At 35.4% G+C, this 24,957-nt stretch overlaps 1 protein-coding gene across 1 annotated transcript in view; it reads left to right on the top strand.

Moving 5' to 3' along the window:
• Positions 1-24,957, top strand: part of PSME4 (proteasome activator subunit 4) — a 109,035-nt gene that overhangs the window by 50,053 nt on the left and 34,025 nt on the right. Inside the window, exons 15-31 of the mRNA XM_023512066.1 lie at positions 341-439; positions 641-710; positions 1,154-1,221; positions 2,306-2,521; positions 2,992-3,149; positions 4,840-4,935; positions 12,962-13,017; positions 14,252-14,308; positions 15,012-15,067; positions 15,159-15,257; positions 17,227-17,289; positions 17,773-17,868; positions 19,166-19,297; positions 21,478-21,687; positions 23,025-23,161; positions 24,000-24,053; positions 24,323-24,452. Coding sequence (XP_023367834.1) covers positions 341-439; positions 641-710; positions 1,154-1,221; positions 2,306-2,521; positions 2,992-3,149; positions 4,840-4,935; positions 12,962-13,017; positions 14,252-14,308; positions 15,012-15,067; positions 15,159-15,257; positions 17,227-17,289; positions 17,773-17,868; positions 19,166-19,297; positions 21,478-21,687; positions 23,025-23,161; positions 24,000-24,053; positions 24,323-24,452 — 1,797 coding nt within the window. The remainder of the gene's footprint in view (positions 1-340; positions 440-640; positions 711-1,153; positions 1,222-2,305; positions 2,522-2,991; positions 3,150-4,839; positions 4,936-12,961; positions 13,018-14,251; positions 14,309-15,011; positions 15,068-15,158; positions 15,258-17,226; positions 17,290-17,772; positions 17,869-19,165; positions 19,298-21,477; positions 21,688-23,024; positions 23,162-23,999; positions 24,054-24,322; positions 24,453-24,957) is intronic.

Raw genomic sequence — 24,957 nt, 5'->3', positions numbered from 1 at the left:
AGATGTGAGTTACAGTGTATTGACTTGAGTTCAGTTTAGAACAGGAGCGTATATTGATCCCATTGATGACATGTTGTGACCAGAGACTCATAGAAACCTAACCTGTATTTGCCCCAGTAACAATGGTTTAGTATTTGCTAGGCCAGCATTCATAACAACTTTATAATAGCCTCCATTTATAAGTATGAGTTGTATATAAATAACTCTGGGACTGGCTGTACTAGGTTTTTTTTGGAATAGTCTGAATGTATTTATCATTTTCTTTTATGTTCCATAAGATGTTTAATTTTCTAAAAAATAATGCTTATTAGGCATTTTCATTTCTTCCATATCTTAACAGGTGGCCCTGCAGAAGGTTTTTAATTTTTCTATTTCACATATATTTGAAACAAGAGTAGCAGGTCGCATGGTTGCAGACATGTGCCGTGCTGCTGTAAAGGTGAGTTTATAATGATATTAATGGTCTACAACCAACAAGTTTATGTGGTTAAATATTTCGGAACTGCTTGTTGTCCTTGAAATACATAATTCTCCCAGTAACCTACAGCTTTTATTTGCCACTGTAAATAATGCTACTGTATATTTTGTGACCGTTAATATTTGCCTTTCAAAAAAACGTGTTTATGCAAATATGTTTCAGTGTTGCCCAGAAGAATCTTTGAAGCTGTTTGTTCCCCACTGCTGCGGTGTTATCACTCAGCTTACAATGAGTAAGTCATAAGGTCATTATTCTGTCTTTATAATTTTTGATAAAATCTTTTCCTGGTTTCTAAAGAACTCTGTTAATGACAAGATTCTTTCAGCTGTACAATATTTTAATTTTGCTGTTTGGGCAGGCATTGTGCAAAAAATATTCAGGTTGGCAAGCATTTTAGACATTTTACTTTATTATTAATAAATTAATATTTTCATACAATAACTGTTCAGAAGTTATTTTAAAGTTATTTGTGAAAGAGGAACAGAAATCTCGGTTGCTATGTTTATTTTCTTAAAAATTGAGTTTTTACTTGCTTTTGGAAGGAGTTCAGCTTCATGAAGAAGAAATAAAGAATCTTCCTAAAACAGACTTTCTGCAGCATTAGAAATATTAAAAAATGATGTGGTTAGTCGCATGTGTAATTTTTTTCCCTTGCTACTGTGTTGCTGTTTTTAGATGATGATGTATTGAATGAAGAAGAGCTAGACAAGGAATTACTATGGAATCTTCAACTCTTGTCTGAGGTATTGTACTCTTTGGAATAAGAAAATATTACTCTGAAAATGTTGGCTTGCATTTAGGATTTAGACCTTTCTGACAAATTGACATTAAAACGTACTGAAAAGTCAGAAAGAAGTTTTTGAAATTTCTTGATGTATCCAGAGAAAGTCAGAATATTGTATATTCTCTCATTGTCAGAGAAGTACAGTGAATTATTGATTACCACAATCTATTTGAGTTTTTATAGATTACTTCTAATATAGGTGACTCACTAAAAAGTTTTATTAGATTTGAGAATTTTTTTCCTCTACCTTTTAAACTTGGCCATCAGTCTAACATAACTAGGCAAGGCAGCACTCTGGGAGGCTGAGGCGGTTGAATTGCCTGAGCTCAGGTGTTCACGACCAGCCTGAGCAAGAGTGAGACTTCATCTCTACTAAAACAGAAAAACTAGTCAGGCGTTGTGATGGGCGCCTGTAGGTGCCTGTAGTCTCAGCTACTCAGAGGCTGAGGCAAGAGGAGTGCTTGAGCCCACGAGTTTGAGGTTGCTGTGAGCTATTACACCACGGCACTCTAGCCATGGCACTTTATCTGGGTGACCAAGTGAGACTCTGAGTCAAAAAAAAAAGAAAAATGAAACATAACTTTGTAAATTAGTTTGGAAATTTAATTAATAATGTCTCTTTAAGTAAATAGACTCTTTTGAAAGGGATATTAAGATGGTACCTGAAGGCCTAAGCTCTGAAAGTGTGTTTGATTCTGTTTTTTGTTTTTGTTTTTACAGTGGCCTTTTATACCTACTATTCCATGAATTCTTAGGGAAAAGGTTCCAGCAGCTCAGGGGCCCTTCCATGTAATGTGACAAAGCTTGACATGTCTATTACACCATGAATTTATAGGGAATAGGTTCTGGCAAGAAAATATGTTTTGATTTAAAAAGATTAATTATTAGAATAAAGTTAAAGTGACAGCCCTAAAATGAATTCAGGTTATTTAAAGAAGCATTATTTTAGGGTACGTTAGTGGGCAAATATTGAACTTTGCATTAATTACTGATACTTGGTCTTTTAACAAAAATATTTTCAACTTATTCCCTCCTCATTTCAGATTACTCGAGTGGATGGAAAGAAGTTGCTTCTTTATAAGGAGCAGCTTGTAAAGATTCTCCAGAGAACCCTGCATTTAACTTGTAAGCAGGGTTACACTCTGTCTTGTAACCTTTTGCATCATCTTCTTCGTTCGACTACACTCATGTACCCTACAGAATACTGCAGTGTGCCAGGTGGTTTTGACAAGCCTCCCTCGGAATACTTTCCTATCAAGGCAAGCATTTTCAAAAATACAGGATTCAGGGATATATTGGTTTCTTATTTTAAGGGATTGAAAGTGTGATTTTTTTTTTCCTTGTGTATAAAGATGTCACTTCTTTATTTTTAAAATAGGTTATTAAAACTGTCATTGGAATGTATGAAACTTGTTCTGTCACTTTGCTTGGAGCTAAAACTAGTTTTCTTTTCTGTTGGTATGTGAAGCCACCTGGTATGCCATATCTGACCTCCATAGTTCCATATTGTTTTATTGCTGAGTTAAGTAGCTTCATCATAAATCCGTCGTCACTCTTAAGTGCTTTGCAGGAAGACTTGTTTTTAGGAGTACTAATAATGAAGGGGCAAGATCATGTCTTTGTGTCCATTTTTTGCTGGCTTAGATTTGGCTTATATGAGCATTTCCTTTTAAATCTTTCAATTGTGTGTAACTTCTCAAATTGCTGAATAGATGCTCTTCTTTCCTAGGACTGGGGCAAACCTGGGGACTTGTGGAATCTGGGAATTCAGTGGCATGTTCCTTCTTCTGAAGAAGTTTCTTTTGCCTTCTATCTATTGGACTCATTTCTTCAGCCTGAGCTCATCAAACTTCAGCGTTGTGGGGATGGGGAACTTGAAATGTCTAGGTTGGTTTTCTTTTATAATCAATTAGTATTATTTGTTTGCAGACTGAACAAATCTTTTGTGCCTTTCCCTTTTTATATGCAGTATATTTCTGTATTCATTTTGAATATGTGTCATGAAAATCTGCCATTAATGGTCCTAGAAAACCATTTAATAGGCTTGGCGCCTGTGGCTCAAGAGGCTAAGGTGCCAACCATGTACACCTGAGTTGGTGGGTTCAAATACAGCCCGGGCCTGCCAAACAACAATGACGGCTACAACAAAAAAATAGCCAGGTGTTGTAGCGAGTGTCTGTGGTCCCAGCTACTTGGGAGGCAGAGGCAAGAGACTCGCTTGAACCCAGGAGTTGGAGGTTGCTATGAGCTGTGATGCCACAGCACTCTGCCCAGGGGGACAGCTTGAGGCTCTGTCTCAAAAAATAAATAAATAAATAAATAAATAAATAAATAAATAAAAAGTGAAGGCTCTGTGTGTGTGTGTGTGTTTAAAAAAATAAAAAATAAATAAAAAAAAAGAAAACCATTTAATATAATATTATACTGTAACAGAAAATTTGCCAACATTTAAACATTTTAAATAGAAAAATTCTGGGTTCTTTTTTCCCGTTTGTTTGTACCATCTACTTAGATATGTAGTTTCCTTGTGTACATTTTGGAAAAATCTGTGTAGGTATACCCCCTTTGAAAGGAAATGCTTGTTTTCCTAGACTAAGATTGGTTGTTTCTTTTTAGAAATTTGCATTATTGACATTTATACTACTTCAAGAAATAATTCTGAGCTTTTTTTTTCTTCCATCCCATAAGTATTTAACAAGTAATAGTTATTTGAAACCATTGCACTTTCCTAGTTTGAAAATTTCTAAAACAATAACAAAAAAATTACTGTGTGTCAAACACTAGAAATCTTTAATAAGCATATTCAGTAGGAATTGGCTTGGAGAAAAAAGTCTGATTAATGGCCACTGTATAATATTCTGAACTGCCTTCTGGAAGTAAATGCTTAATTAGTTCCATTTTTTAAAAGATAGAATAAGCTGGGATGGTTTTTATGTTTGTAGGTATGTATGTATGTTTATGTGCTTTTTTTTTTTTTCACTGTGACAGAGTCTCACTCTGTTGCCCAGGTTAGAGTACATGGTGTCAGCCTAGCTCATAGTAACCTCAGACTCCTGGTTTGAAGTGATGCTCCTGCCTCAGCCTCTGGAGTACCTAGGTGCTCACCACAGTGGCTGGCTAATCTTTCCATTTTAAACTCTTATTCAGGCTAGTCAAGCTGGTCTCGAACTCCTGAGCACCAGGGATCCTTCTGCATTGGCCGGCCAGAGTGCTAGGATTGTGGGTGTAATCCACCACACCAGCCCTGGAAAATCTGTAGCACTATCTTCCCTTTGTGTTAGTGGCCGTGATTGGCAAGGAGGTGGTTAAATTCAGAATTGTTTCACAGAGGGGCAGCTCCTTGTTTCCCAGGGTGTTATTCATTGCCTGTTTAAATATAAGCAGGTCTATTGTTAGCAGTGAATAACTGTTTAATTACACTTCACTATTAAACTAGTAAACTAACGAGGTTTGCTATTTGTTTGTCTTAATTTTGTTTATCTCCACTTGGTAATGTGTTTGCATTAGACTCCAAAAGGCTTGTTAAATACGAAGTAGGCGTCCTCTAAAGTATGGAAACGTTTTTGGTCTTTTCCAGAGATGATATTCTGCAGAGTCTGACTATAGTGCACAACTGTTTAATTGGCTCAGGAAACCTCCTGCCTCCATTGAAAGGAGAGCCTGTTACTAACTTGTAAGTAAAAGTAACTATTTTGCCATTTGACATATAAGTCTTAGTCAAGTAATAAGTTAACTGTTCTGTTAACTGCTGTTATTTCTCTATCACTTTAACCTTTCATTTGTCATTGTGAGGTCAGAAATATGGGAGGCACAGTTTAGGTCTCTAAACTTCCTGAAGGCTTTATTCAGATTTTCATATCATGCCAAGATAGAATAACATTAGATGTTAGTCTGTTTTTATTTTTTATTTTAATTTTTTTTAGAGACAGAGTCTAGCTTTATCGCTTTTGGTAGAGTTACTGTCGTGTGACAGCTCACAGCAACCTCCAATTCCTGGGCTTAGGCGATTCTCTTGCCTCAGCCTCCTGAGTAGCTGGGACTGCAGGCGCCAGCCAGAATGCCCAGCTATTTTTTTGTTGCAATTTGGCTGGGGCCAGGTTTGAACCCACCACCCTTGGTATGTGGGGTCGGTGCCCTACTCACTGAGCCTCAGGCACCGCCCTGTTAGTCCATTATCCTGTTAGTTTACTGAGTAAATTATTAATTAAGGTAACTATTCTTCTTTAAATAAGAAAGAAAAATAGTTCTTTCCTTTGTCTTCAGTAAATACTGATTTAGGATTTTATAGAACAAAAACCAAGGTGTTTCTTAATAACTAGTTCTTCAGTGTTTATTATGATTCTGAACTTTGTACCAATTTGCTTTAATGATTTTTAAGTGCTTTTCAGAGTATTGTCTTTTTTTAAACTTTATTCAAATTAGTATGAGGGTACATTAGGTTACATTATTCTCACTTCCAGGATAAAGTTCCATTTGTAGAAGAGCCCCTCACCCAGGGAGCATGTTATACACCCTCACAGTGTGCACATTAGGTCAGATCCCACCTCATAGTGTTGTTATTTTGAATGAACGTCTCAGTTTGAATCCACTGTCAGCTCTACCAATTAAGCTGAAAAAATGGAGTTAGAATAAAATGAACAGCATGTAATAACTTTAGCTTAAGTTAGATGCTAGTTATAGATGCTAGTTTCAGTATACTCCTTAGATCATTTTTTAAAAAAGATAAACAGCGCATTTTTTGAGCAAGTTAATGAAAATCATATAAAATGAATAAGGAGCTTCCCGTTTCAAAAAAACACAAAAGGGAGAATTATTTGCTGATTTTATAATAAAAATCTTAAAAACCTTCAAGGATTGGTTTAAAAATATGACTTGTCAGTCCCATATTTTGTATTTTCTGTGTAATCATTATTTAGAGTCAGATTTTTCTGTAATTCCCATTTATTTACATAATTCACATTTATAGACATTTTTAGCCATTGAACTTTTTAGATGTTTATTAGGTTTAAAAAGGAGAATTAGGGTCATGTCAGGTAAGTTAATCTGCTTGAAGTTTGCCTAGAATTTGCTCAGTTTTTTTAAAAGAACTTTTGTTTTTCATCGGTTTTATAGTTTGATACAGTATTTGTACCAAAATTCATTTCTGTCAAAAGAGATTGATTTTAAAGACTATTTTAAAGTGAGAGGCCTGCAGAAATTGTTTGGATTTTCCCCCTGTGATCTTAACAGTGTACAAACACAGTAAGAACTTGACCCTTTTATGGCATGCAAAGAGCTATTTTGTACTTGCCAAAATGTAGCACATCAGTCATCAGTAAATTGAGTTCCATCTGAAGGTATTGACAAAAAGAATCATGGTCTTTAATCCAGTAATTTATCTGAGCAAAAGTTTGTGTCTTCTGTGTTATTACATTTTTAGTACTGAGTGCAAAAAATTTAGCAGTGCTGCTAAGTAGGCTTAGAAATTTCTCTTGCATTTCATGTAGCTCTTTTTATGCAATGTGCTCTATAATAGTGAACATGAAGCAAAGTCTTTATTCTTTGAAATAAACGTACATCATGATAAGTGTCGTAAATTTTATATAATGAAATGTATTTTTAGTAAGGAAGAGAATATATTACAAAAATTTTATGAATACCATAGGATATAAATAGGCAAATTGTTAGCCTACATTATGATGTCTTAAAGTCATACAGTTAATCCTGAGTATCCATTATAGGCTTTTCCTAGAAATACTGAGTAGGAAAGGTAAATTTATACTGAAATGCTTTGTGTATTAGAATTTTCACATTTAGAGTGAAAAATTAATAAAACATAATGAAGTAATAGAAAATATATTTAAAAATATAAATATAAAATTTTATATATTTATGTGTATTTAAAATGAAAATATAAAATGTTTTAATATACATTTAATATATAACAATGAAAGAAAACATTAAAATTTCAGTTTTCAAAAATCATTGAATCAAGCTTGGTGCCTGTAGCTCAGTGGCTAGGGCTTCTGCCACATGCACCAGAACTGGCGGGTTCAAACCCAACCCTGGCCTGCCAAACAACAGTGACAACTACAACCAAAAACAAATGGCTGGGCATTGTGGTGGGCGCCTGTACTCCCAGCTTCTTGGGAGGCTGAGGCAAGAGGATCGCTTAAGCCTAAGAGTTAAGGTTGCTGTGAGCTGTGATGCCATGGCACTCTACTGAGGGCGACATAGTGAGACTCTGTCTCCAAAAAAAAAACACTGAATCATAACATACTTTTATGGTTCTTTATAGCTATGCAGATGATTACATTAAAATGGAATTAAGAATAGCTGGGCATGATGGTATAAGCCTATATATAATTTCTGCTTCTTGGGAGGCTGAGGCAACAGGATTGCTTGAGCCCAGAAATTCAAGGTCAATCTGGGCAATATCGTGAAAAGCCATCTCAAAAAAAATGAAAAGACAAAAAATAAATGAGTAGCTCTTTGCGTTCAAATTATCAAAAGAGGTAGTTGATTAAGTCTTCTTTTGACTTTTTAAGTTTTTACTAGAATCTATTTCAGTTTAGAACTGGACTTACCTTCATCTGCAATTGTAATTTATTTTGGCAGAGTATGACTTTTTACATTTATTTCCTGTATAATATTTTGACTCTTTTTACAGATGATAAATTCTCACCAAAGTAACATAAAATTGCCTTTAAAATTTCTAAATTGCTTATTCTAAAATAGATCAATAATTGTTAAAATCTTTTAAAATCTAAATTGATTTGAAAAAAACTAATAAAATAATTTCAGTTGATATTCCATTGTTCGATGATAAGAAATTACACTGCCTAGTGTGAAAAAAGGATATTTGTAGCAAATTCACAGAGATTATCAGCAGATCAATTTAAAACTACTAGAGGAAAAGGAAACTAATTTAGGACGTTAGTTACTCTATAGGGAAAAGGGGGACATGCACTAGGGAGTAAGGGAGACTCGTGATTGTGATTATGCCGTAGTGTAATGCCCCTGGAAGTCTCTCTTGTTAGTGACAAACAATTTGGCTGCGGTATTATGAGGCAGTATGCGTTTTCTGAACTACCAGACCAGTTTTTGAAAGCACATAGCAACTCAGATCACTTTTTAAAATTTAAATTTATGTGAATTTTAGTTATGTAAAATACTATAGCTGCTATAATGTTTTGGGGGGGTCAGATTTCTCAATATTAAGTTTGCCATGTACATGTATTAGTATTTGTCTTCTGGAAAATTGTGGTGTTGAAAAACTAGAAGCTTAATGTACTTCTGAGTTTTCCTGTAAGAAAATCGAAGTTCCTAGTTTTCTATATGGGATGGTCTTAAAATGTCATTGTTCAGGGAAATGGCTACTGACTGGGAAAAACCTACTTTCCATGCTATGTGATTAGAGACTGACAAAAAATAAAAAGCTAAGTCCCAAGTATAAAAGTAAATGATCTACCCAATGGTACCCACATTGTACTTTTAGACCTTTAGCAGTCTAAGGTTCCTAAGTATCTTGTACTTACACATTTTAAAGGATGCGTATACTTAGGTCCGTAAGGGTAACTAGGGGTAAATTTTTCTAGTTCACTAGGATTTGAAACAATTTGAATTTTTAACAGCTTTGTTAGGTACCACAGGTTGCTGAATTAATCTTAAAATAGAACCTATTTTGCTGTTGGAAACTTTAATGTTTTAAGAGAATTATTTGTGGTATAGCTTATACTCATAGTTCTTTTCTACCTTCATAGATGTGGAAGTAGGATTATATCTTTCCAGGGTAACAGGAATTTTGGACACTTGGCTTTAATCCTGAAATCACCATTAATTTCTCACTTTGCAGCCCACTCTCTATATAATCTTTTAGCTCTAACCAATTATTACAGGATGCAAAAAACTAACATCTAAAAAAAAAAAAAAAACAGGGTTACTCAAGGTAGAGGAGTCATCATTTTCATCTCGAATAATTTACTTTTTGCCCCCGTTCCTCTGATAGATCTGTTAAATCATTCTTAGTTAAATCATTCTTAGGATCTCAGCTTTTACTAACTTTTTAGTCAAAAAATTCATACTTAAAGGTCTAATAGTGAGACCGTTTCATTGATATGTGAAAGGATGTATTGCTTCTGCAATGAGGGGCAGGGCTAGCTAACCTCTCTTGGCACCTCCAGGAAACTACCCAGCTCTGCTGGGGGAGCTGCACACAGAAAAGGAAACAGTTACTACTCCACGGTGAGTAACCCTGTTTTCTCCTTATTTCACCTTCTGACTGTTTTCGTTGATTTTTAAAAGCTTGTATGTCAGACATGGAAATAGTTCCTGTTCTCAGAGTTAATTTTAAATTTAGCAGTTTGTGAGAGTTCTCTTTACTTAAGCAACCTTTGCTCACATGGTGGAGTAAGAGCCAGCTTTTCCATTGTGTTTATAGCTATTATTGATACCTAGGATTGAATTGGATAATAGATCGCAAAAACAGGCCTAATTGTCTCTTGGGAAACACTTGCACCTTGAAAAGAAAAAACCTATTAGTGGCTTGGTTTTACGCTTTTCATGTTTGTTTTTGAGAAGAGGATTATTGGTATAAGTAGGATATTCTTTCACTTAAACACAGGAAGAATTTTATATTATTGCTTGCAGCTGTTTCATGATAGTTCATCTTGCTACCTTTTATATAAATGATTTTATTATATATTTTGTCTTTATGGTATTAATTCTTTGTTTTTTACCATCCTCTCTTTCACACCAGTGATATTTTCATAGTTTGACTCTAATCAAATTTAAAGGAGACTGCCATCTAGTGGTACAGATGACATAGTTGTGGAAAATTCATGTGTCTTTTTTTAGTGGCACAATGAATGATACGAGTGTTTGAACACATTTTGTTATAAATAATGTGGCGTGGGACTATCTAGGATCTGTGAAGTTGATTTAACTTTATTGCATATGGTATTATTTTACAATATGTGTGTTGCAATTATTTTTCAGAGTTCCTGAGGTCAGGTGATAATTACTATTTGTAAAAAGAACCAGTGAATGAATAGGATGAATTTCATATGGAGTGGGGAAGAGATTTAGTGTTGGATTTGAATAGGTAATGTTGTTATAGCATTTAATCAGAACAAATGTTGATGGCACATTAAGCCTGTTCAGTTAAGATTATGTGCATAACTAAAAGTTACCAAAGCAGTCTTAAATATGAGAATGTAGTCTGGCCATTCCTAGACCTATAAGGTGGCCACAAAGAAAATTGTAGTTTTACTTAGGTAATTGATCAAGATTTCATTTAGAAAATCATTCTCCTAAAGTTCAAAAGAAATACTTACTAGAAATACTTATACTTCTGAGAAATAAAACATTTAATGTAAAGCGTGTCAATCCAATTGGAGTTTAATTAATTAATGGTTTATAAGAAAAAGTCAAAGCTGAATCTTAGATGCATAAGCACAGAAGGAACTTGTGGTGGATAAAAAGAAATAAAGCTAAAATGTGTATCTACCCAGGTAGCTTCTATTGATAGTCATCCCTCCATACACTCGGGGGGGGTTAGACCTGTGTCTAACAAAATCCATGTATGCTCAGGCCCACAGCCAGCTCTGTGGAACCCATCTATACAGAAAGTCAGCCCAGCATATGCACAGGCTTTTCATCCTGCAGATACTGTATTTGTGAACTGTGTTTGGGTGGGGAAAAAAATCTACATATAAGTGGACCCGTGCAGCTCAAACCTGTGTTGTTCAAGGGTCGTATACAAAAGATACGGAAGATATGTTTGAATTCAGGTTTTAAAAGTAGAGGAAGAGGATAAGACATTTTAATTTAAATATTTTGCTCAATATTTTTAAATCTTGTACAGGATGGGGTTTTTTTAAGTAGTCAGGATAAGTATTAACATTTCTTTGAATTTTCGGATGCAGAAGTAATTAAAAGGACTCCTAGGTGAAATTTGTTTTTATATGTGATTATAGTTACCACAGCTAGAAATGCATGCAACAAAACCGCTTCAAATTCCCACCTGATAGGGGTTTTTGATGTAGTAAAAATCATGGAGAATAGTTTGCTTTAGAAGTTGCTTTTTTAATCTTATTTGTACAATGTGAAAATAATTAAAATTCATGCTTGATTCAATATAATAGGACACAGGTACGGACTGGCTATGGTGAAAATTGTATTTCTATTTTAAAAGCGACCTGTGTTTGTAACTGCAGTGGCGAGACAGTATTCTCACGTAACAGCCCGAGGCAAGCACTGCCCCATCCATGCTCTAGTCTGGGTGGGAGATTGATAACCCACTTGGCTTTATTCTTGCTACTCTCTGAACACAGGCCTTTTCTTTTTGGTAGTGAAATCTACCTTCAATAGAGATTTGAAGTTCATTTTAAAGGAAGGAATCTGATTTTTTTACTAATTGGACTTTTGATACATGTATCCTTTTTGATCATGTACAAAGATATGGGATGCTCAAGTTTGAAAGCTGTTGCCAAAGGTCAAAGCTTTATACAATGAAATCCAAAATTTAAGAAGAATTTATTCTTTAAAGTCTCTGAAAAAGCAAGTTAGCATTTTATATTGTAAAATATTAGTGAACTTTGAAGTCAGTTGGTGAAAAAGACATTCCTTAGTTATACTCTGTAGGCTTGAGTTTAAAACTTGATAGGGTATTTTGGCTTTCCTAGGCAGTACATTACGGTGATGGGCATAAATAACTGTCATTTTAGAAATTATAATGTGGTTACTTATTACTTAGATAAATACTTAAATTCGTAACTGTCAAATATTAAGGAACAGATAGCCCATTTAATTCAACTACTTTGGGTGGTATACAATAGAGCTGGGAATATGTTGATTTAAAAATTAGCACTTGCAATAAATTAAATAATTATTAACAGTTTGTCGGTGATAAGTATTAATAAAATTCCCACTTACTAATCATCCCTGTATTAAATATGCTTACCTCATGTTTTCTTAGCACTTGTGCCTCTTAGAAGGTACTCATCTCTTTGTTTAAAAAAGTTATAAATCAAGTTGCATACTTTGAAATAAAATGTCAAAAATTGAGGTATATTTTTCATTGAAGAAAATTTAGATTTCAGATATATAGGTTCTTATTCTGTAAAATCTGTTCTTGCGTACCTAAAAAGCGATTTTTAACCTTTTAATGAACTTAACTACTTAGGTCTGGTTGTGGTAACATAATTTGTTGCAGCAGATCTTTAATTAGGAAATGAAATGTTTTTATATCAGTATTTCTTCAAAAGGAGTGGCATTCTACTGCAGGTATTAGGAGAGATCCATTTGACTGGGTTTAAAGACAAAAGTAATGATTACCTAAGCTCGTCTGCTATGTATGCTTCAGTAAATTTAGACTGTGAGTTTTATCCATAACTGCATCATTAGGAAGCTGACTTTTCTTTATATGAATGTTTATCAGCAGATTTAATCTGTTAAATATTTGATATCATGTTTCTTTGGGAGTTGAATTTTTCTTCTGAAATCACTAAATTAATATTTTCTTTAAGATAAGTAATATGGTTCTTACCAAAACAGATAGCATTAATCTTCAGAAGAATAAATAATTGAAGATGGGAAATCTGTTTTTCTTAAGAGTATTATCTTCATTTTGATTTAAACAGTCTAGCAATGAGACTTTTCCCTTTAATGCTTTTGTATTGGTCTTATTAATAAATGCAAGCATTCTTGTTTTTACACAGGGTACCAAGTATGGTGTCCTTGGAAGAGACAGAGTTGTTTACTGGACTTGAATATGGTATGTGAAACCTAATCTCAGTGTATCTGTGCAGACGTTTTTGGTCACCCCCCACTGTAAGGATTAAAATGGAATAGTTTTGTAGTTAATGATTTTTCTGGCCTCAAAAAAATGAATATTAATTACATACTACTCATGTAAACTGGAAAATTGTATAAAGAATAGCCAATAAAAGATAAAATTAGGTCAGTAAATCAATATCTGAATGCTTTCTGCATCAGAGGTAGGCTTTCATGTCTTGTAATGTTCATTTATGTGTAAAAATTTTTCAGGACTTAAATAGTTGATATAAATAGGAATATTATGACTTTATATTCTGATGATCTTTTATCTTTCTGTCAGAGTAAGTTAAATATTACTGTTTATGTGAAACATTTTGTTATGTTAATTTAATTCTGAATCTAACATTAATAGAAATTCAGGACACTTCCTTTTGGATTAATGTTAGAGTTAGTTGCATGCACTAATTCCTAAGGTATAATACATTGGTGCTTTCTACTCACAAGAGCCTTTGAAATATTGGTGAAGATGGTTTTACTCTCCCTGTCCTCATCTCCCCAACCTTCCTGGACAATAAAGTTTTATAAGCAAATATTTTAATTTTTTGTTGTTGTTGTTGTTGTAGAGACAGAGGCTCACTTTATCACCCTCAGTGGAGTGCTGTGGAGTCACAGCTCACAGCAACCTCCAACTCTTGGGCATAGGTGATTCTCTTGTCTCAGCCTCCCAAGTAGCTGGGACCACAGGCGTCCACCATAATGCCCGGCTATTTTGTTGCTGTTGTTGCAGTTTGGCTGGGGCTGGGTTTGAAACGACCATCCTCAGTATGTGGAGCCTGTGCCTTACTGACTGAGCCACAGGCGCCACCCTGTTTTTAAAATTTTTATTTTGAGAATAGGGTCTTAACTCTGTTGCTGGCTAGAGTGCAGTGTAATGATCTTGTAGCCTCAAACTCCTGGGCTCAAGCTATCTTCTGAGGGTCTAAGCAGTTGGTTTTATTTTAACTTAATCTAATTTAATATTTTTTTCTAAGCAGTTCATTTTAAATGTGGAGATTTCAGAAGTTATTCTCTCTCATGTCTAACCACTAATTCAACTATGATAAAAGCAGATCCATTTGTGTTGTTCCTGGATATTTTATCTCTTTCTGACATATAAGTTATTCATAAGAAATATAATGGTCTGAGAAACATTCAATGTCTAAAATGCTTTCTCTTATTTTCTTTAAAAATAGATCTATCCAGAGAGAACCACCGAGAAGCAATTGCTAGGGTCATAAGGAAACTTCTTAGTAAGTATTCTATATACATTTGATTTATTTGTATTAAACTATTTAGGAATCTTACTCTTTTTTGAGGCAGAGTCTCACTTTATCTTCCCCCACTAGAGTGCTGTGACGTTATAGCTTACAGCAACCTCATACTCTTGGGCTCAAGCGATAAGTGATTATCTTGCCTGAGCCTCCTGAGTAGCTGGGACTACAGGCACCTGTCACAATGCCTGGCTGTTTTTTTAGAGACAGGGTCTTGCTCTTGCTCAGGCTGGTCTCAAACTCATGAGCTCAAGCAGTCCACCAGCCTCGGCCTCACAGAGTAGGAATCTTACTCTACTTTCTTTTTTTTTTTTTTGGAGACAGAGTCTCACTGTGTTGCCCTCAGTAGAGTGCTGTAGCATCATAGCTCACAGCAATCTCAAATTCTTAGGCCCAAGGGATTATCTTGCCTTAGCCTCCTGAGTAGCTGGGACTATGGGCGCTCACCCACACACCATGCTTTTTTGAGATGGGGTCTCACTCTTGCTCAGGCAATCCACCAGCCTTGGGCACGAACCACCACACCTGGCAGGAATCTTATTCTATAGCATAGAGTAGCTTTTGTATTTTTTATTTTAAATGGTGAGAATATTGGGGCAGTGATTTTTGCTTGTTTGTTCTTTAACTGTGGATCCTTTAGATTCTTACAGTATTTCAACCAAAATCCTTCTTCTTTTTCTAGATCACATACTCGATAATTCGGAAGATGATACCAAGTCATTGTTTCTTATCATAAAGGTATAATTGTTATTTAATAGCTGCATAATTATTAATATGATCATGGTTGACTTGATGATTTGCAAATAAAAATTGAAATTCTTTGATACAGATTATTGGAGACCTTCTGCAATTCCAAGGATCTCACAAGCATGAATTTGATTCTCGATGGAAAAGCTTTAACTTAGTAAAGAAATCAATGGAAAATCGGGTCAGTATTTTCACCTAAAAGTTTGAATTGTTTTCTAAAAAGATATATAATAATCTCTTGCTTTAGGGATTATTTATCATACAATGGAAGTTTTCCTATAAGTAAAACTAGAAAATTTTAAAGTATTTTGTAAAAGCTAAAAGCATCATGTTAGAAATCAAACTAGTTTTAGGGGGAAAAAAATGTATTTTCCTTATGCAAATTCTTCTGTCATTTTCCATGATAGTAGTCTCTAAACTCAGTGAGAATTTGGACAGTAGCATTCAAGCTGCCTTTTAAGAACTTGAAATAATGAACTAGATAGGAGGAATTGGCTACAGGCATGAATTTTGTTTGTTTGTTTTTGATACAGAGTCTCACTTGGTCTCCCTTGGTAGACTGCTGCGGCCTCTTAGATCATGGCAACCTCAAACTCCTGGGGCCAAGTGATTCTCTTGCTTCAGCCTCCCAGGTAGCTGGGACTATAGGCATCTGCCACAGCGCCCAGCTATTTTTTAGAAACGGTCTTGCACTTGCTCAGATTGGTCTTGAACTTCTGAGCTCAGGCAATCCACTGGCCTCAGCTTTCCAGGTGCTGGGATTCTAGGCGTGAGCCACCACACCTGGCTGTCTGCAGGCATGAGTTTGAAGCATTGTATTTTATGTGGATGTGAGAAAAATTTATATTATATTTGTGCTCCAATTGAAGTCAGTTTAAGCTTCTCTGGGAATGTGGAAGAAACAGACAGGAAATGTTCACAGCAGTGTTCTTTTACAGGAAAATTTTACTGAAAAGGGTTCTGTTATTTGTTTAAACAAGAGAAGATAGATACTTTAGACAGAGAGAATGGCATGCATTAGGGACAGTGTGGCTGGAGGAAAGAGTGCTAAGAGGTAAACTAGGTTGTTTGTAGTTTCATTTGTTGTGAGCAGGTGCTTCAGTTTTATATTCCACAGTGGGCCAGTCATTATAGGCTCTTAAATAGATCTTTGGGTAGCAGAAAGATAATATTCATGTCATTAAATACTGAAAAGCTTTGCTATTGCAGTGAGAATTAAGTACTAAATGATTGATACTGGAAGCAAGGAGGGTAGGTAAACTATTGTAGTTCCATGTGAAAAACACAGTCTGAATCTGGAATAGAGATAAGGTGTTGAAAAAGGTATAATTATGGGGGTGAGTGACTAATGAGATACAGGTTATAAAAGAGGAATAGTCTTTGAGTCCCAGGTATCTGCCTTTCATGACTGAGTGGAAGATTATGTGGGCAAAAAGCTTAAATTAAGAATTTTTGGAACTATAAATTATGTTATAGGCTGTAGTAAATATACATGGTTACCCTGAAAGCCATTTTCATTTATTTATTTATTTGAGACAGAATCTCACTACATCACCCTTGATAGAGTGCAATGGCGTGACAGCTCACAGCAGCCTGAAACTCTTGGGTTCAAGCGATTCTCTTGCCTCAGCCTCCCAAGTAGCTGGGACAATGGGTGCCCGCCACAATCTTGGTTATTTTTGTTGTTGTTGCAGTTGTCATTGTTAGTTAGCTGGCCTCGGCCCACCAACTTCAGTGTATGTGGCTGGCGCTATAACCACTGTGCTATGGGCGCCAAGCCCCTGAAAACCATTTTATAAATATAAGAGAGTTGAGCGGTTTTCTTAGATTGTATTTGTACTTTTAATATTTAACTGAATAAGGACCCAACTTTGTTCTCCCATGCATGGATCCATTAAATAACCTATCAAAGAAAAACAGGATTAGGTGAGCCATTTTAAAGGGAGATGTTTTTACTATTAGCCATAAAATTAATTGAGATAGCATATTTTAAATATAAGACCAATGGGTTTAGAATGAATGAAATACCATCAGCATTCGTTATTTCACTATGGGTCTTTTTAAAACTAATTTCTCTTTAAGGGATTTAGAGAAATCTGTTGTTGAAGTCGCTTAGGGAAAATATGAGGTGTTTGCTCTTTGTTTTCCAGCTCCATGGAAAAAAACAACATATCAGAGCACTATTGATTGACAGAGTAATGTTGCAGCATGAGGTAAGTATCTTGAATCATGGTGACTTTTTATTTATTTATTTTTCTTTTTAGAGACAGAGTCTCACTTTGTTGCCCTCGGTAGAGTGCTGTGGCATCGTAGTTCACAGCAACCTCCAACTCTTGGGCCTAGGCAATTCTCTTGCCGCAGCCTCCTGAGCAGCTAGGAGTATAGGCGCTGGCCACAACGCCTGGCTATTTTTTATTACAGTTTGGCTGGGGCCGCGTTTGAACCCACCACCCTTGGTATATGGGGCTAGCACCCTACTCAGTGAGCCACAGGCACCACCCCATGGTGACTTCTTAAAAACCAGGTTTCACCTAACTGCAAACGCTGTACCCTAATTGTATCCTTATTAATCTGCAAAATATTTTTCTTAATAAAGAAAAAAGCAAATTTTCTAGATGAATATTTATTTATTTGTTTTTCATAATCAAATGAACTTTCAGTAAATACTTTGAGGTTTCGTTTATTTGTTTTCTTAGCTACGAACACTAACTGTTGAGGGTTGCGAATACAAAAAAATACATCAAGATATGATCAGAGATCTTCTCCGTTTATCTACAAGTTCTTATAGTCAGGTAAGCCTTAACAAACACCCTGCCCTCCCCTTCCTTCATCCCCACTCACCTGTTCTATTACAAACAATCTAAATATCCCATTTAATGAGGGAGTTTAAATATTTTCTCCTGTAGGTCACACAACTAGGAGGTAAGTAATCCAAAACTAAAAGCTAGGCCCTTTTAACTCATACTGGCATAGAAAATAACTTTTTAATTTGCAAATGTACATGTATTCAAATTAATTGCTAGTCTTTATTAATATTGTTTAATTTTGCTTTTTGTAATTACTTCCCAGTTTTTTTCATTTGAAGGGAAACGCAGTCTATGTTGAAGTCCAGTCTATGAAAGTCATGTAATTCCTCGTAGACGTTGGGTTTAGGAAGCTGCCACCACATGAAGCATAGGGTTTATCCTTTAAGATAGCATAAGACCAAGAGATTATCTCTAAGCACAGAGAACTGGAAAAAGCAAGAGATTGATGAACAACCAATTATTTTATCTTTGTAAAATAATATTAATTAGGTATAGGTTGAACGTTCCAAATCTGAAAATCCAGAATGCTTCAAAACCTGAAACTTTTTGCTCACTAACATAACTCAAAGGAAATGCATTATAGATTTTGGATTTTTGGATTTGGGATGTTCAGTCAGTAAGTATATAATGCAAAGATTCTCAAATTCCCCCATATCCCAAACACTTACTGGTCTCAAGCATTTCAGATAAGGAATACTTCATCTCTAACCCAGAGATCTCTTCCCAAGTAATATCTCAAAGAATTGGGACTATTTACAGTGTGTTGCTTTTATTCCATTATCAATTATTATCTGTTATTAAGTAGATCTTAGGTTATAAATTTATACTCATCTTTTATTTGGGTTCAAAATATGTGTGGCTAACTCAGGGTTTGCATTGGAAAGATGAAGTTGTTCTGTATTTCTTTTGCTTAAGATCCTCCTGGAAAGTTTTTAATTTTCTTTGTATGAATAGAAAAGATAATCTGGCTCAGATTATCAGAGTAACTCAGAATTAAAAGTTGCATAGTCTGCTGGTCACTTTAAGCCATGTTAGCATACAGATGCATATCAGATAGGTATAATTCATTCTCTCCTTTATCAAAAGTATTTGAACCTACATCAGCCTAAAGCACAGATGTGCTTGGTGATAATGTGCTTTCCTTTTCATGGAAAGATAATCATTTTTCTGTTAATCAGAGAAACATTTAATTATCATCAGTTGTTTTTGATAATTCGTTTAGAAATCTTTTGTACTTTGTCTACTGTTAATAAAAGTCCTTTGTTACTAATACTTTCTGCAGGTCAGAAATAAGGCTCAGCAAACATTTTTTGCTGCATTGGGAGCATATAACTTCTGTTGCAGGGATATCATTCCCTTGGTTTTGGAGTTCTTACGGCCTGATAGACAAGATGTCACCCAACAGCAGTTCAAGGTATAGAGTCTATTTCTGTTTTAGAGTGAAATTTTTCAAACATACAGAAAAGTTGAAAGAATTCTACAATAAACATCTATATATCTACCATTCAGAATCTATATTTAAAATTTTGCTATAGTATGTTATTACTTATCTGTCCATCTTACCTTTTTGTGTATTTCAAAGTAAGTTGAAGATATCAGTACATTTTTAAACAGTTATAGTCTTTTTTTTCTCCCTAATTATTATTTACTTATGTTTGTGATCAATGTATAAGATACAGGCTTCCCTGAGGAAGAGTTTAACTTGCCCTCTACTGACTAAGTAGGCTGGCTGGCCTATGTGGGGGTGGAGGGAGCAGCGGGAGATGAAAGATCAAAATGTTTAGAGTAGCATCACCAGCATGAAGGAAGGGCCTGAGAGAGGAATGGATATAGTAAGTTGGTGCAACTGAGTAAAAGCTTTGAGATTTGAGCAGAGAAAGAAGGAAATGACACAATAAGGAAATTGCCACCTTCCATAGGAATACAACAAAGCATAGGTAAAATATGATTGCTTATCCCAGTGGTTCTCAACCTTCCTAATGCCTCCTAATGCCACAACCCTTTAATACAGTTCCTCATGTTGTGGTGACCCCCAATCATAAAATTATTTTTGTTGCTACTTCATAACAGTAATTGTGCTACTGTTATGAATCATAATGTAAATATCTGATATGCAGGATGTATTTTCGTTGTTACAGAGGGGTCACAACCCACAGGTTGAGAACTGCTGGCTTATCATTAGGTAGAAAGAAATTGATAGAGAGTGATTTAGGAGAGAGAATAGTAGGACTTGGTGATGGAGTATGAGAAAGTTGTATCAAAATTACTAAGCTTTTGGACTGAATGATTAGTTGTTGGGCACATCAGAAAAACAGAATAGGAGAATAGATGATGAAATTGTTTGGACAAGTTTAATTTGAAGTGGTTCCTATACTGAGAAGTAGTGTCAGGTAAGCAGTTAGACATCCGAGTTTAAAGATAACATCTCAGTATGTGTTGGTGACAATTGAAATCTTCGTGTGAGGGTAAGAGCCAAGAAAATGAGTGAGAAGGGGACTGAGAGGCACATTCTGAAACTTCTTTGGAAGCTGCATTGAAGAGTCTTCTGACATCAGGGAGATTGGAAAGATAAGAAATAAGGAGGAAAAGCAAAGAAAGATCTTTCCAGAAGGAATACTCAATTAGCCATGTTTGTTGCTTTCTGGAGATAATTAAGATGAACGCCAAAAATGTTCCTTGAAATTAACTTGTAAAATAGGTGTCAACAAATTATATGGCCCAGGCCCAACTGCTTGCTTTGTAAGAACAGTCCTGTTGGAACACAGGCGTGCCCATTCCTTACTGTGTATGGCAGCCTTTACACTGTAGTGTCAAAGAAGAGTAGCTGAGATAGAGACCAAATGGACTACACTTCACAGAAAAAGTGTGCTGACCCTTCTACCCCCCAATATAGATGGGTAATTCAAGAGTGTTGTAGAAGACTTAACTCATTGGGTGTTATACCATTGCCTGGGTTGGTAGCAATTTAAATGAAGAAAACGAGAGATGTCAGGTAAAGTCAAAAGTGACCAATATATGTTAGTTCAACAAAATCAAGATAACCAGTGACCTTATAGAGAACCTGTGGGGAGGCTTGGCGCCTGTAGCTCAGCAGCTAGGGCACCAGCCACATACACTGGGACTGGTGGGTTTGAACCCAGCCTGGGCCTGCGAAACAAGGTGAAAAAATACACAGCATTATTAAGTAATCTAGTTTTTATATTCTCAGTAAAATTTTTGGCATCTGAGTGTTAACTGATACTTAATAAATACTTCAAACATTAGGCCCTATAACATTCAGAGTTTCACATTTCATGGCCTTATGATACAGTAGAAGAAAATAGAATGGTATCGATGGTATTAGAAACATCTTTACATTTCTCTGTTACCTTATTAATGGCTATTTTTAAAGCAGACTATTAAATGACTTAAAGAAATAGTAGTGGAGGCCCATTGAATGTCACATTTATAGAAGTAACATTTTAAATGTGTAATCCTATGTACTAACAATATTAAGAACTTAAATAATGAATGAAGATTTGAAAACTACTGTAGGTGCGTAAGCTACAATTAGACAATGCCTTTTACTTTCCATATAATACTTTTTTCTTACAGGGTGCCTTGTATTGTCTTCTTGGAAATCACAGTGGTGTGTGCTTGGCAAACCTTCATGATTGGGACTGTATTGTACAGACTTGGCCAGCAATTGTTTCTTCGGGGCTTAGCCAAGCAATGTCCCTGGAAAAGCCATCCATAGTGAGACTATTTGATGATCTTGCAGAAAAGATTCATAGGCAATATGAAACAATTGGCTTGGACTTTACAGTAAGCAAAATTATTTTTCACTCAAATTTTGGTGGAAGTTTTACTGCGTTAGTAAAATGCTTTTTATTTTGTCTTTTTTTAGTAATAATATTTTTAGCATTTGATCCTAATGTTCTTTTTAAAAGTATTTATCTGTTTCCTTTTTATACTTCTAGTGATCATTATTGTAGGTAATGGGGTGAAGTAGCAAGTTGTAGCATGTCTGCAGTAGATCAAGTTGTTTTTTTTTTTTTTACCAAGAAGTAAAAAGCATTATTACACTGTTATATTTACCATTATTTTGTGTGTGTCTACACCTTCATTATTCAAAGTCAATTATACATATTTTAGGAGGTTAGCCATATTTGCCACAGGTACAAAAGTTTGACTGCTGGGTTCATAATTTATAGTGAAGAAAATTACAATTGGATGATTTAACAAATGAAAAAGAGTAAGATTCTGTGGTGTTCAAACTGAGAAATGGAGCAGATCATCTGAGAACTCACAAATCTGTATTCACATCCCCTGAGGATATGAGAGCGGGTAAAAGAAGGATGAGCATAGGTGAATCCCCCTCTTTGCTAAAGTGCTTGTGGTTGACATCCCATTCTAGGTTAAAAAAAAAATCACCATTCTAGGCCCGGTCTAGGGGCTCACATCTGTAACCCCAGCACTCTGGGAGGCTGAGGTGGGAAGATCTTTTGAGGTCAGGAATTGGAGACCAGCCTGAGCAACAGAGACCCCATCTTATTAAAAATAGAAAAATAGCCATGGTGGTGGGTGCCTGTAGCCCCAGCTACGTGGGAGACGGGGGCACTTGAGTCTAGAAGTTTGAGGTTACAGTGAGCTGTGATGATGCCACTTTACTCAGGGGACACAGCAAGACTATCTCAAAAGCAAACATTACTGCTCTAAGTGTAATTATTTTAAATAAAACACAGACTTGCTATTTCAACTATCATTAGATTATGTTTTCTTTTTTAGAAAAAAAGTTAATTGAGATATAATCCACATACCCCTTCAACATGTACTATTGGATACATATGTTATTCACAACAGTATATTCACAGAGTTGTATAACCACTCTAATTCCAGAACATTTTTGTTACCCAAAAAGTAACCCTATACCCAGTAGCAGTCACTTCCCACTCCCCTACTCTCCAAGCTCCTGGAAATCACTTACCTACTTTCTCTCTTGATAAACTTGCCCATTATTAGATATTCCATATAAAGAGAAGCATAAAAACAGGGACTTTGGTGTTTAGCTTCTTTCACTCAGCTCAGCGGTGTTAAGGTCCACCCACATTGTAGTATCTGTCAGATTTAATTTGTTGTCCTGCTTTTTTCCTTTTATTAAGATTCCAAAGTCATGTGTTGCAGTAGCAGAATTACTTGAACAGTCAAAATACCCTTCTGTCAACCAGATATTGCTTAGCCCAGAAAAAATTAAAGAAGGACTTATACGCCAACAAGAAAGGAATGCTGATGCCCTAAGGTAATTGATAGATGGTCTGCTAAGATAGATGTCTTTTAAATATCTCTAAAGTACAAGTGTGGCATAATTACTTAGTAATTTTTTGCACATTGACTTCTGAAAAAATAAACCTTAGGAGATAATTGTTGCAAAGATCCCTGCTTTTCCCTTTTAGCTGCAGAGATGAAAACACCATCTTAAAAACAGTTATTTTAATATCATATCTTTTTTTCCAGTGTGAATTATTTTTGATTTTCTTTTAGATAGTAATATTGCAGAAACAGTGTAATTGGTATACACATTAATCCTTAAATCCTAAATTCGAGTTAAGTATATTGCTCATAGCTTGTATAATAATTACCTTTTGATCAAATTTGGTTATCAGCATATTAGTAAACAGTTTTTGGATTTTTGGAACCAAATAACACTCAAGCAAGAGCCTTCTTAGCTTAATTTTGTATAATTAATATATGAATATTCCTATTTACTAGTTTGTAAAATGTCTTTATAGGCTCTTATACGAGGATTAGAGCATGCCTGATGTATTTCAGGTACCTGGATTACCATATCGATAGACCACTCCTAATTAATTGATTGCTACTCATAGATTTGCTTTGGAATGCCCACTTGGGAACAGTCGAGTTGTTCCTGTACCTCGCCCTTCATGTTCCTTTCCCAGCATCCCTGTTTATCTATCTGCTTTCACTCGCCTTGCTTCTCACCAGGGGCTTGATGGTCTGGTGATGAGGCACAGGGGGAGGAGGGTGAATTTGGCTAGAATTTGAATTTTTTATTATATTCTTTGATGTTCATCTTAGTAAAACACTACCTCACCTGAATTGTTTGTTTACTCTTTAAGGAACTATGAGAATTTGGTGAACACTTTGCTAGATGGTGTGGAGCAAAGAAATCTGTAAGTGCAAAAAATGTTTGTAATTCTCGAAACATTTCTCTTAAATACTATAGGGGTTTTCTGCATTGAAGGCCATGAATAGTTGGCTGTATACTCTGGTTTGTGTATTCAGAACACGATTAGGAGGGACAGAGATGGAAGGGGAGGTTTTAGGGTTGGTGATAGAGGAGTGGTGTTCTTTAGACCTATTTTAATTAATGTTTTGATATGAATTATTTAAAAAGTGGTTTTATTTGCGATACTCTTTGCCATTTTCCCCTCTTTTTCAGGCCCTGGAAATTTGAACATATAGGCATTGGGCTTCTGTCTCTACTCTTGAGAGATGACCGAGTTTTACCTCTTCGAGCCATAGGGTTTTTTGTAGAGAATCTCAACCATGACGCGATTGTGGTTCGAAAGGTATCTGCCTCATTTTAGCTATAATCTTGAGTTTGAGAATATTTACCACATCTGAAGTCTTCTAGTCCTTCACAAACGATATACACTTATTAAGTACTTGGAAGCATATTTATTTGAAATGTTCCCCATTGGTTCAGAGATGATAATGATTCATCTAACAAAGAAATGAGGCTGTATTTAGGCATTATGCCTTTCAACACTGAGGATATAGCAGGGAACAAATGTATATAGGCTAATAGGAAAGATAGACTGTGGAAAATGACAGCATTAGGTGTGCAGTGTTTCGGGAGGGAAAAGAACTCAGGGAGTACTTTTTTCCTCTCTCTGTCTCAAATTATTAGCAGTGAGGTACAAAAGGTGTGACAAGCTAGTCTAGACTAGTACCTTGGAGCAAGACATTTAAAAAGACAGGCTGAGATTTGAAGAATGAGCAAGTATTGGTTTAACAGCAAAAGAGTAAGAGTTTTCTAGGCAGAGATACTAACAGTGAAAGTCCTAGAGTAAC

Source organism: Otolemur garnettii, unplaced genomic scaffold (assembly GCF_000181295.1).
Source record: "Otolemur garnettii isolate 467f Iridium unplaced genomic scaffold, OtoGar3 scaffold00024, whole genome shotgun sequence".
Lineage (NCBI taxonomy): Eukaryota > Metazoa > Chordata > Mammalia > Primates > Galagidae > Otolemur > Otolemur garnettii.
Note: the sequence above shows the minus strand (reverse complement) of the source record. Positions and strands in the feature narration are given on the sequence as shown.